The sequence below is a fragment of the Peromyscus leucopus genome, chromosome 15 (assembly GCF_004664715.2).
Source record: "Peromyscus leucopus breed LL Stock chromosome 15, UCI_PerLeu_2.1, whole genome shotgun sequence".
NCBI lineage: Eukaryota > Metazoa > Chordata > Mammalia > Rodentia > Cricetidae > Peromyscus > Peromyscus leucopus.
Window position 1 is genome coordinate 82,665,302 of NC_051076.1, and position 13,201 is coordinate 82,678,502.

Here is a 13,201-nt window from a genome sequence, read left to right on the forward strand (position 1 = left end):
GTGGCCCACACCTTTAATCCCAGAATTTGGACACATGGATCTCTGAATTTGAGGTGAGCTTTGTCTACTTAGAGAATTTGAGGCCAGCCAAGGGTACATAGTAAGACCTAGTCTTTAACACAAAACAAAAAAAATGCACCATGTATAAAAAAGCTAAGAGAATATCTGAGTGAAGGAAACTGAGAAGCTATGCGGGAATGGGGATGACCTGAAGGTCAAGTAAGTAGGTTTGTAATGACATCAGCTTCCCTGTTGTATTCATGAGAAGACATCATTTCAGCAATTCCAGTCTAAGTATAAAGAAAGTGGATGGTTGCATTTGTCCTAAATGGAGGCTTTCCTAGGTAGAACAGTAGCACAAGGCAAGTGATTTTAGAACAGTAGTTCAGTTTTGCAAAAGTGAGCATTCAAATCTAAACTGAACTGAGAAGAGTGGAGTAAGTGAATCGGTTATGTGGAACATACAGTGCTGAGAATATGTTCCGGGTCATAGAGCACAAAGAATCACATCGAGTATCAGCATGGGATGTCTGAGACATCCGTCCTGGAGTGGAGCAGTTGCTTACATGCTGGGGGTTAGAGCGTGGTCGTGACAGTTACCAGCTTACCCCCCAAAGAGGGGGAAGGCAAGAGTGCTTGCTCCCCAATAGAGATAGGCAAGAATCTGGATGGGACCTATTGCCATTGAATCACGAAATCCAAAGTGTGACTGGGAGAAAATGACTGGGATGAGATGGATCCCAGAGTGATTACCCTTGCAGACACCTACATCATTACCAAGTGATCCATGACTTAGGGTAGGAGAGAAACTGAGGCTGGTTCCGAAACTGAATGTGAATGTGGAAGGTGGATCTAAAAGTTGGCAGGTGACTTAATGGCTGTAGACTGGGTAAAATGGAGAAGGAGAGGTTGATTGGCAGGTCGAGGGCTTAGAGGCACATGAGTACACCTTCCACCAGGACAGCTGTGAAGAAAGCTACAGCCTTGAGTTTAAGAATAAGGACATACAAGCTCTACAGCTAATTTGTGAAGTCTCAGATGACACCGTGGAAAGGTTTAGCAGGTGGATAATTGAATTCTTTTTTTTTTTTTTTTTTTTAAGATTTATTTATTATGTATACAGTGTGTTCCACTTGTATGTATCCCTGCACATCAGAAGAGGGCACCAGATCTCATTACAGATGGTTGCGAGCCACCATGTGGTTGCTGGGAATTGAACTCAGGACCTCTGGAAGAACAGCCAATGCTCTTCACCTCTGAGCCATCTCTCCAGCCCCTGATAATTGAATTCTTGAGTGCCTGTGTTTTCAGACTTCAGAGGGCTTGTATACTTCTGGGGGACCTTGTGAAAGTGTGGGTCCTTATTCTCCAGTACTGGGGGGTGGGCAGAGGATTCTGATTCCAGCAAGCTCCAGGAGGTGCTGATGGTTCACAGAGGGCCTCTGCGGCTGATACAGTACTCAGAGCACTGCTTCCAGCTGAACTGTAGGGCTGGGGTGTATCTAGTGGTGTGGGCCTGGGGCCTGCCTGGGATTGAGCATGGACCAGCCAGATGACAGCCTCTAGTGTATGAATGGTGACAGAATATGACCCTTAAATGGACCACAAGGTCGGTGTGCACTGGTCCCTGTCTGTCTTGGTCTCAGTATGTACTTGGGACCTCGCTAGACCATCTATACTAACTAGTAGTCAACAGAAGCTCCACTGTTTTGCTTCTCAGTGGAGAGAGATGCAGCTTCATAATCTCAATTTGGTATGTCTTAATGCATAGTGCTCAATGTACAATGACTCTGTCCTTGGATAGTCTTGTGGTTTATGATAAATCTACCAGGTACTCAATAAAGACCATGAGGAAATTCAGAAGAGAAAGAAAAAGACCCCTCTTGCCCAGATAATTTTTGTTGGCCTTTTAATTTATTCTTTGCCCTTTAATTAAGATCTGCAGTTAAGTTAGTTCTCAAATTAAAATTATTTAGTTCTTTAAAATGTTTTTGTTTTGTTTTGTGACAGTCATACAGTGTAATCCTGGCTGGCCTGAAACTTACTGGTGTAGACCAGTGCGGGCCATCAGACGCTAGCCGGTGCTCTTCAAGTACCAAGGCTATATGTAGCACCAGCACATCCATCTTTACACCATTTCGAGTGGCTGTAAAGTCTATCCCATCTGCCTTGTAACCCAGTGTTTGTACCTAAAACATTCCCAGATGTATGGCTAATTGCTGAGGAGAGGTGATTTGAAGTTGGCTTACTTTCTAAGATAGTAAGATCGTCATGTTCAGAGCAGTGCCTGCTCAAAGCAGGGCATTCCATAGCTGGGCAAGCTTTGAGCCCCATTTTTAAGAACTGGCTGGTTTCATAGATGGGTAATTGTCTCATGGCTTAGGTTTGCTTTCACTCTATCTTCCTATAAGGCTAGCAGTTTTTGTTTCTTTTTTATGGAATCATGAATTTTTAATCTATATATCTGCTTAGATTTTTGTGACTTTCTTAGCTCTTAATGAAACAGGAATTAACAGTGACAATTTGTCTTTGTGTTATTTAGCTGTGATGGTTAAAATGAAATTTCAGATGCTAGGTATATCAGTCTGTTTTTGTGTCTCATTTATCTCTTTGAAGATTGGAAGATAATTTCCAGGTTGTTGGTTAACTGTCAGGGATAGCTCAGTAGCCATGTAGGAAAAAGGACATAATGGAATGTTATGTCATTTCTTACTTCAAAGTTAATTATAAAAGCTGGACATGGATGGTATGCACCTATAGTCCTCAGCACTGGGACCCTGAGACGGGAAGATTACTTGAGCTCAGGAGTTCAACACGAGATCCTATCTCCAAAAAGTACTTAGAATGGTTTTTTGTTGTTGTTTTGTTTCTTAATTAACTTCTACGAGTCGGACATTGAAAACAGAATCTAAATAAGCAGAAGCAAGAGGAGCCCGGCCCAGCAGCATGGACCTGCAGTCACCCAGGCTAGCATGAGCTACAAGAGTTCAGGGCAGTTCTGGACTGTTATTGAGACCTTGTCTCAAAATAAGGATTAGCAAGAATAGCCAAGCAGCTGTGGCACACGCCTTTAATCCCAGCACTCGGGAGGCAGAGCCAGGCGGATCTCTGTGAGTTCAAGGCCAGCCTGGCCTACAGAGTGAGTTCCAGGACAGGCACCAAAACTACACAGGGAAACCCTGTCTCAAAAAAGAATTAGGAAAAGTAAGTAAGTAGAGGGCTGGGGACAGTCTGTGGCCGATTCTTCCCTGACTGAGGCTGCAGGTCCGGTTCCCAGCCCTCCTGCAGGACCCTTGTGTGCTAAGGCAAGTTAGAGTCAGGTGTGGTGCAGACTTACCGTGCCTTGTGATGTGGCGGTAACCCGCCACTGCTCTGTCTTCCAGAATCCCTAACATCCCAGGTTTCCCAGCCTCTCCTCAGAATGTGAGGAGGTTCCTTGATAGAACAGCCAGATGATGAGCAGTAGCATGCATGAGGAAGAGGGAGGCTTGGCAGGCCTCTTTCTGCGTAGAAAGGTAGCTTTTGGGCCATCTAAGCAAACAGCTGAAATAAAACTTTTGTTTGGGTGGGTTTGGGGTCAGGTTGAAACTTCCCCATAAAAAAGAAATCTTTTTAGTAGATTCTTACAAATAGGTTTTGTTAAAGTTTCCTCATTCCTATGGAAATACATCAGAAAATAGTGCTTTCTTTGGGGGAAGGTTTGGCTTACTACCCCCCAAACCCCCCATATATACTGGTGCTTGACCACCCCACCCTCCCTCTCCCTCTCCCCCTCCCCCCCCCCCCCTCTCTCTCTCTCTCTCTCTCTCTCACACACACACACACACACACACACACACACACACACACGAACACACGAACACGCGAGCACACTGCTTGAATGCAGCGGTCATTAAGCTGGCTTTGTAACCTGAAGGAGACCACAGATATGTACGCGGAAGTTCATGTAACTCTTCTTCTTACACAGGCAGCTATTTTCAACTTCATCCCAGGCTTTTCTTCAGAGTCAGAAAGTACGCAGCTTTTTCCGGTCAATGTCCTCGGAGTCTCAGCACAGCCTCAGTAAGTGCCCTCTGTTCCTCCGTGGTGATCTGGGAAGTGTTTCTGTGTGTTTTGTGTTTTGTTTTTTTATGGGGTTTGTCTGCTTGGTGTTTGTGTCTTACTGTGCCATCTTGTTGTTCAGACTTGAAGAATTTTAGTTAAAAGTTGAGGGATAGAGACATGCAGTTAAGAAATGTTGGGCCTCTTTAGTGAACCACCAGACTGACCACCAGGACAGTCGGCCCTCCAGTTCCCTGGCAGAGCTCCAGTCTGGCTGCAGAGCTGCTGGCTGCACTGGGGTGCAGTGTTCCTTCCTCCTCTGTGCTGTCCGGTGCTGGCACTTCAGTCCCTTAGCCTTACCCATCTCATGCAACTCGAGATAGTCAACATTTAAAGACCAGCCCGTGCTAGACAGCGCATGCTGTCCTTTCTTGTCCCTTCCCCACCTTTCTGTTGTTTTCAGATAGGTTTTGTTTTGTTCATGAACTACTACTTAAAAAACACTGCTGGATGGTGGTGGCACATGTCTTTAATCCCAGCACTCAGGAGGCAGAGGCAGGTGGATCTCTGTGAGTTTGAGGCCAGCCTGGTCTACAGAGCGAGATCCAGGACAGGCTCTAAAGCTACACAGAGAAACCCTGTCTGGGGACCCCCCCCCCCCCAAAAAAAAAACAACAAAAAACAGAAAAAAACCACAACCCACTGCTGTTCACATAAAAGCAGCCTTATCTCAGGACTATTCTGGGGATAAGTTGTATTTGTTAATTCTGTGATTAAAAACTAAAATTGGTAAGAAACCCAGTTGTTAGTGAAAGTCTTTGAGCTTCCCTTGGACCCTTAGGCTGTAGCTGCTTGAAAGCCCAGCTCTTTGGAGAGCCTGCGACTTACTGGTGTGGTGTCTGTCCACTGCTGTCCCTGCACTGCCCTTAGCCCACGGCTGTGGAGTACAGACCGAAACGTCACCTCTTCGGGAAGTTTCCACCTCGCTTCTGTGTGTTGTTTTGCTTTCGTGTTGCAGTGTTCATCAATCCTGTCTTGTGTTCAGTTTCCTACAAATTCTCCTCAGCCTGACTTTTAAACAGATATTTTGCCAGTAATGCTGATATGTCCCATAAATATTTTCTACTCACTTTAAGCACAGCCAATATTTTGAGGAACACTTTTTCTTTAAATCTTTCCTTTTGTTTTCAGTTGTCATTTTCCTATACCTAAAGGAAAAAGAAAATGCATGCCTCCTCAGTTTTAGAGATGAAAAGGGTGACTAATTATTAAACAGTGTGTTAATTTTCAAAGTTCCACTGACTGCTGGAACAGCACATGTGGTGTGCATGTGTATGCCTTAAATGTTTGGGACCTAGTTAGCGGTGAGGATCAAAAGTATAATTCTGTGACTAGTTGACTGAAATAAGATGTACAACTATGTGACTCCATGGCTGAATTTATGTCTGAATAGTGACAGTGCTTTTTAAAGTCATGGTTATTCTAGAGCTCTGTAGACTTAACAGTCAACACTTCTCCCCCCAAGTCAAAGTGTGAGATTTTTTTTTTTTAATAGTCTCTTATCAGTAGCACCTGGTTCATTCTAAAAAGGCGTTGAAACAAAGTTAAGCTTCTAACCCAGATTATCACCCTGCCCAGGAAAGCTACCCACTTGGGAAGTATGCATATACATAAGGCAAAGTCTCTTGAGGCTTGGCAAGGTTTTAAATTCATGAGCAATGCTAAGGAGCCTGGCAGATTTTGTCTGAAGATTGAACATGTAAAATACTGTTGAATGTATACATCTTGGATTGTGGGGAAACTTGTCAGCAGTCAATACGTGTGTGAGTTGTTTTGCTGAAGAATAACAGTGTTGTCAGGGTTCATTTGCACACCTTAAAAAAAAAAAACCTCCACCTTTGTTACCCTGGGGAAGATAACAGTGTCCCATATGCTGATAGATAACTGTTGAGCAAACAGTATTCCACACTTCAGTGACTTAAGCCTTCCTTGTCTGGGATCCAATGCTGTTAGAATGTGTCCCGTGCGTCAGGGCTGACCCACAATCATTGCTCTGTAACAAAACAGAAATTTGGGGTGTTGTAGCAGTTCAGTATCACCACAGTGTTGTTACGGGGTTTTAAAAAGTGAGTGTACAACAAACTGGAAGTCTTAAAAAGTTTAGACAGTAGGTAGCAGAGGCACACTCTCCATTTGTTCCTCTGGTGAGTGAGCGTCCTGGGACTGACAGGTGTGGGTGGCTTGCTCCAGCCAAGTGGAGCCTCGGAGCACCTTGCTCCAGGACTCCAGCAGACCTGTGCACTCTTGAAGGAAGGTTTTCCTCCAGTGACCCTTCGCTCTCCTCTTCTTGGGGCAGAGGGATAGTCATTATACTTACTTTCTTTATCTCACCATTATAATTTTCCCAGAGTTAGTAGTATTGAATTATTTCCTGCAGATAACTTACAGTCCTCTCTGAAGACTTCTAAGATATTAGAACACTTAAAAGAAGACAGCTCAGAAGCTTCAAGTCAAGAAGAAGGTAATGGTAGCCTCACTAGACTAAGTCTGCACACACTGACACCGCGTCAGAAGAGAGTCCAGAGCTCAGTCGCAGACAGGGCCTGGGGTGTGTTAGCGGCATTGCAGCACAGCGGGCAGGGAAGAGGCTTTCTGTATGACCTATGTGCTAATCAGACCCCAGCATCTGTCATGCACAAAACTTTGACTCTTTGTAAAAGGTAAAGTTTAAAGTTTGGTGTGTAAACCTGGGGAGAGAATGCTTTTTTTAAATAAGCAGATCCTGAGCATACATTTGACTAATCTAAGCAAGAACTTAATATATGACCAAAGAGCCAGATAATTTTAGAAGACAGTCCACAGATGAGATACTAGCGAGGATTTGACAGGAAGAAGACAATAGAAGGATCCTTGAACAGAAATGAGTGAAAAAGCCATCCTAACAGAAATGTGAGTAAAAGACAGATCTAAGGAATGTATGGATGACAAACCCCTCAAGCTGATAGGCATATAGCCTCACAGGTAATTGAGAAATTGAAGGAAAGGACAGGCAGACAACAGTGCACATTCTTGAGGCCTGTGAGTCATTTTCAAGTCTGACGCCGCACACAATGGCAGTGAGAGCGCAGACGTTACAGACAAGATGTAAATTGCCAACGTGTTTGCACAGAATTTGGCAAGATGCAGTGAAGCTGGAGATCATGGCTGCTGCCTGCTGATTCTGCATCTCTGAAACTTGCCCATGTGCTGGCTGCCACAGATGCAGAGAGTTGCCTGAGTGTTTCAGCTAAATAGTGATATGTGTGCTGGGCAGGAGTAAAAGGATGTTTGTAACATATTCAACACTCCACAGCCCTGTATGAGTTTATGAATGTACGTACATATGCAAGTAGCTAAAGTGGAGCTTCCACTGGAGTGCTTAACAAGTTAGAGATAGTTAACCTCTGTAGAGGGGAGGAGTGGAGTGAAGGGGGACCCTTATCTCACAGGCTGTTTCCTTTTTTAAGCAACTGGAGAGTGGTTTGGTACATGGATGTGTGTTTCTTACAGACTCAAAAAATATGGGCATCCTTTTTAAAATGGAAATAAAGAGTTTTACCTGAAGTAAATACAGTTTGAAGTAACATGCTCATATTAAATTTGCATAATTTTGAGCAAGATTGGTATGCACATTTGAGGTTATTTGGTAGCGTATTAGGTACTTGAAGATGTGTTAAGGTATCTTCTGTAAGCTGGGTGTGGTGGTGCACACCTGTAGTCCAGCATCCAGGAGTGTGAGGCAGAGCTGGACTCTGAGTCAGCCTGGACTGGGTAGCAGACCCCTGTCTCACAGAAACAAGCACAAACTCCCCTCGTGCTGGGAACTGGGTGGCAGTCCTCGCAGGGACCACCACTGGGGAGCTGCTGCAGTTAGGCGAGCGTATAGTGTCCTGAAGTAATTCTGTTTTCTGCCCTAGATGCGTTACAGCACACCATAATCCACAAGAAACACGCTGGGAAGAGCCCCGCTGGGAAGTAGGTATCTGACGATAAAGCGAGAATGCCTTCGTGCACCTTAACCTAGCACTGAGTGAAGCTTCCGGGTGTCTCTTGACGGGTTGTTCCGTGGTCTCGCCTCCTGTTCCTTTTGTCCCCTTCCTTGCAGCCTTCTGGAGGAAGTTCCTTTGTGGCAGCTGTCATAGTTAATGTGTTTTGTTTTCTGGTGGTCACCCCCCCAAATTGTGCATCGTTCACCTCGTAGAGCCTGGTGTAAATTTGTACTTGCAGCATTCCTCAGGTAATTGGAGGAACTTGGAGCGCTGTGACTTCATTTTTTTTCTGAGTTATAAATCACAATCATCATGCATTTTCATTCCCTTCACAGTTTTGAATTTTGTGACACCCTTTTCCAGTGCTGATTTGGTCCCTTTTTGCTCCTTCTTGTCCCTAAGCATCCACCCATGTTGGCTTTCCTTTTAAATGAAATATATCTGTATATGGTAAATGCAGGGGTGTGTGTGTGTGTGTGTGTGTGTGTGTGTGTGTGTGTGTGTGTGTGTTGTATTACTAGATATTGGACATAGCTACTCACAAATCTAGGCAAGCCCTCTACACTTAACCCTGAGTGCAGTTTGTTTTTAATCTGAAGGAAAAAAATGTAGCTTGCCTTCATTTTTAAAATTTCGTTATTAAATTTTTTCATTTATTTTACCTATCAACCACAGTCTTCCCTCCCTCCTCTCCTCCCATTCCCTCTCTCCGCCTCCCCTCCCCCCATCCACTCTTCCTCCATCTCTGTTGTCCCCATTCAGAAAGGGACAGGCCCCCCACGGATTCAGCAAAACATGTGCCTTCATTTTTTTTTTTTTTTTTTTTAAGTCTTTTTTCTTGATAGTGATTCTAGGTTGGCAGTTATTTGCCGTTAGCTCTTTGAGTCTATACTTGACTTTCTCCTGGTCACCTGTTGTGTACAAATCCCGTCAGCCACCTCTGATCTCTGGCAGACCACATAAAATCATTATGTGATTTTGAGCTCACATAGCAACAATACTGCCCTGCTCACTCGAGTGCCACAAGGCTTCCTGCTTTCTGCACCAGGGCCCTTGCTGGTTCTGGGGGGCGCCTGCTTCCTGTTTGTATAGATGGTGTTGGTCCTCCTCTCGGAGAGTCCCTCTCAAATCAAGGCTGTCACTTAGCCTGCTCTTGGATCTGAAGCCGTCACCCTGTTGTTGAAATGATCTCTGCTGTTCTTTTGGTGTTTTCCTCCTGGGGCTTTTGGGTTTCTCTCAGTTGTCTGTGATAGATTTTGTAGTTGTTTTTGCATTCTGTTTCTAGAATCTGTAACTTATGTCTTGATTTTACAAAATTCCCAGCTTATGTCTTCAGATATTCCTTCTGTTCTGTTCTCTTGAGCCATCTTGTAAAAGTCACTGAGGTCCTTATGAGTAGGGCTGTTCACACATCCTGCTTGTCTTTGATGTTTTTATGTGAGTTTTTTCTTCTCCTTTCAGTTCTCCTGTTCAGCTCCCCATCCACTGAATTCTTCTCCCCATTTCTGCAGTTGAAGACTTCACATTTGGTTTTTCAGACACTGAAGAATCCTCAGTCTTCTGTATTGGTTAACAGTGTTCAACACCCAGTCTTTCCCCAATAACTTCATTTTCTGGATGCTTTAGGCCTGTCCTGTTGTCTGTATTTTGAGGGGGTTCCCTATCACACTCTGTTGAGCTGACCGACAGTGATGCGGGGACCCCTCAGTCACACAGGCACTGATGGCAAGTAGACTCTTGCTGATAAATTATAAAGAGATGCCACTTACTTCTTCGAGTGTACTCGTTTCCGTATGCCTATATGCGGATGACTAGACACTCCACAAACAGAAAGGAGAGTTAGAGAAAGGCTCCTGTAACTTCTTCCTTGAGGTGGGAGAGTAGGTTGAGTTAGGGGACAGACTTGACACCGTCATTGTCTTTCCTTGTGTTAGCAGTGGTGGTACGAGCTGTTCTCCGTTGGATGGGCTCACCTTGCAGTATGCAGAACAGAATGGAACTGTGGATTGGAGGAGCCAAGGCTGTGCCACCATCCAGCACCCAGAGCCCTGTGTGGCCTCTGCTGACCAGGTATGTGTCAGGGTGGCTTTGGTGCCATCCAGCACCCGGAGCCCTGTGTGGCCTCTGCTGACCAGGTATGTGTCAGGGTGGCTTTGGTGCCATTTGGCTAGCGCATTGCCGCTCTCTCTTTCCTAAGGAGTGAGTGTTGTGAGCCTTGGTCAGGTTGCTTCTCTGGTAAGAAGTGAGGAAATGTTTCCGTGGGAGCCTCTAACCCGTATATGTAATTGAATTCCTGAGGTCTGAAAAGGTGGATCAAACTTTGATTGTTTGTGTAAGACTACCACAATTTAATAAGACACTTCAAGTCTTTATTCTAGTTCTAGGGGTTCATTAAATTGTTCCAATTTGTTATTATTATTATTATTATTTTGGTCTCAAAAGGATTATTGACCTGTTAAATCACTGTCTCAATGCTGACCTTTCCTTGTAGTGTTTAGGCAGGTTCACCCACTTCCTTGCATATGGTAAGCGAGTGTTTGCTTTCTTCGGAACTGCTGGGATGAGAGGAGGATGCTGGTGGTGCATTCATATAATACACCACCACATCCTGGGGCAGAAAACTCCAGTGTTGCTAGTGTATTCTGTCTGGAAGACTGAGTTGTGAACTTTATTATGTTTCTGACCAATACATAGATCCATATCTCTTTATATGGACAAAAGCATATTTTGAGAAATTGTAAGTTATCACTGTCATAATTAATGGTCTCCTTGTTAAAGCCACCTGATTCTTCTTTCCCTCTATTCCAATGTCTGTGGCTTCTCTTAAGTGTGACAAATATGTCAGTTTTATTGACCCGAGCTGCATGTGAAGACCCATAGCAAATACCAGTCACTTGATCATAGTCTGTTTGGGGCAGTAGTCTCCCTTGTCCACAGAGGTAACATTTCCAGAACTCAGTAGAGTACCTGAAAACCCTGTCTCTTCCTATACATGAATGCAAAGCTATGATAAACTTTATAAGTGGGCCTAGTACAAGGTTCTCAACAGTAACATTATAAAATAAGTTGTAACAGTAGAGTATCATGGTTTATGTGGTTGTGTTCATGTGCTTAGCTGCTGTCAGGCCAGCAGTGAATGTGGCATAGATGTGCTAGACAAGGGATGCTTGTGTCCCAGGAGGGTGGAACAGAGTGAGATTTCACCACGCTGCTCAGAGCAGGAGTGTAAGACACAGGGCATGTTCACTTCTGGAAGTATGCATTAGTATGCTTTTGACTGCTTGACTTTGGAAAGTCAAGGTACAATTAAGGAGACCTGCAGTCAGATAAAGGAAAGTCGAGATCTGTTTTAGAACAGTTTTCTCATGATCAATGTTAAGTATTTGTCATAGAATGTGTACATTTTATTTAGTGCTTCTGTAGGTAACTTCAGAAGTGGGCTGGAAATCAAAATTTGTTAGTTTGTGATGGAGAATGGTCTTTGTTATGTTTGATACTAGAATAAGGATACCTACAGTAATGTATGGTGTAGCTGAGGTCTATTTTTTTTTTATTTCTACTAGCACTGTGCTGAAAAACGGAGCTTGTCTTCAGTAAATAAGAAGAAAGGGAAGCCACAGATAGAAAAGTAGGTCAATTTAATGTTTTCAGTAATAAAAATTAGGAAAGATAAGCATTTAGCATCTGGTTATGGATGTATTTAGCGTGTGTGTGTGTGTGTGTGTGTGTGTGTGTGTGTGTGTACAGTATATTCCATTGATTTTTACTTTTCTTTTAGTTTTGGGGTTAACATTTGTAGTTGAAATTATCATCATGCACATGATGGAAGGAAAGCTTCTATCAAAGAATGCATTTGGTGTGGAGGGCAGAGCTCTCAAAAGCACACTGAATGGTGACACTCTAGGTTTTTCATAGAGTTTGTTTTTAATGATACAAATATCTGGAGGATTTTAGTAATACCATATTTAATGTTTTGATAGAGGGCCTTACAAGTGTTGATTTTCTATATATATCGGTTTGATTAGGGAGAAAATTAAGAAGACGGAGAACAGATTGAGCAGTAGAATAAATGGTGTTAGACTCTCTGCTCCTCAGCACGCTCATGGCAGTCCTGGGAAAGGTAAGGAAGGCTTCCTCTCCAGTGTCCTCTCTACATCTGCAGTGTAACATCTTAGTGGACCCTGAGCTGTCATCAGGCCATTATTAGATATTCCTGAAGGTAAAACGGTAATTTAGAGGTCGTGTCAGCAATAGCCAGTCTCTACTGCAGAGCTGGCTGGTTCTGACATTATGGCAGTCTTCTCTCAGCGTAGTGGAGCACCCTCAGGGAAATCTAGACATACTCTTGCAGAGTCAATTTTAGAATGTTACTGACATTTTTATATTTGATGACTTAACTTACGGAGCTTCGTTGGACTAGGTGGTTTAGTTTCCATTTACCAACCATCTTTAAGGTAGGGACTTGAAGTCCCTCTGTTTAGGGTTAAGGTTCATCTGATGGAAAAGCCCTCTTTTTCTAGTTCATCAGTTGCTTTTTGTGTTTTATTTGCCTGTAGTAATAATTATAAAAATAGAAAAAGAGGAAAAAGCCATAGACGTCTAGAAAAAAAATTCTGTGTGTGCACCTGACAATAACTAGCTGATTCCATAAATGGTTGGTTTGGGTTTAGTTTTTGTTTTGTTTTGTTTTTTAAATCTTACTGTCCTGGCAGCATATTAATTTGTGATATAACAAAAGTAGCAAGAATATTTTTAAATTAGGATGTATTTGCAGCTAGGAGATCATAGAGACAGACTAAATAGTATAGAAAGAAAAATGATTATATTTTGAATCTCAGATCATGCCAGTTTATTGTATTAGCTAAATTGTAAGTGACTGCACTTTTCTGTTGCTGTGATAAAACACCATGGCCAAGGCAACTTATAAAACTGTTTTATTTAGGGTGTGAAGTTTTCCAAGGGTGAGTTGTGACCACCATGGCAGGGAGCATGGCAGCAGGCAAGCAGACAGGGTGCTGGAGCAGGAGCTGAGAGTTTACATCCTGATCCACAAGCAGAGGCAGAGAGAGCTAGCTTGAAGGGGTGTAGACTTTTTGAAACTTCAAAGCCTACCTCCAGTGACACACCTCCTC

General features: G+C 43.4%; 1 protein-coding gene across 1 annotated transcript in view; it reads left to right on the plus strand.

Annotated features, from left to right (window-relative positions):
* Positions 1 to 13,201, plus strand: part of Zcchc2 (zinc finger CCHC-type containing 2) — a 46,222-nt gene that overhangs the window by 23,721 nt on the left and 9,300 nt on the right. Inside the window, 6 exon segments of the mRNA XM_028883382.2 lie at positions 3,968 to 4,062; positions 6,479 to 6,562; positions 7,998 to 8,055; positions 10,007 to 10,139; positions 11,633 to 11,697; positions 12,095 to 12,189. Of these exon segments, the coding sequence (XP_028739215.2) occupies positions 3,968 to 4,062; positions 6,479 to 6,562; positions 7,998 to 8,055; positions 10,007 to 10,139; positions 11,633 to 11,697; positions 12,095 to 12,189 (530 nt within the window).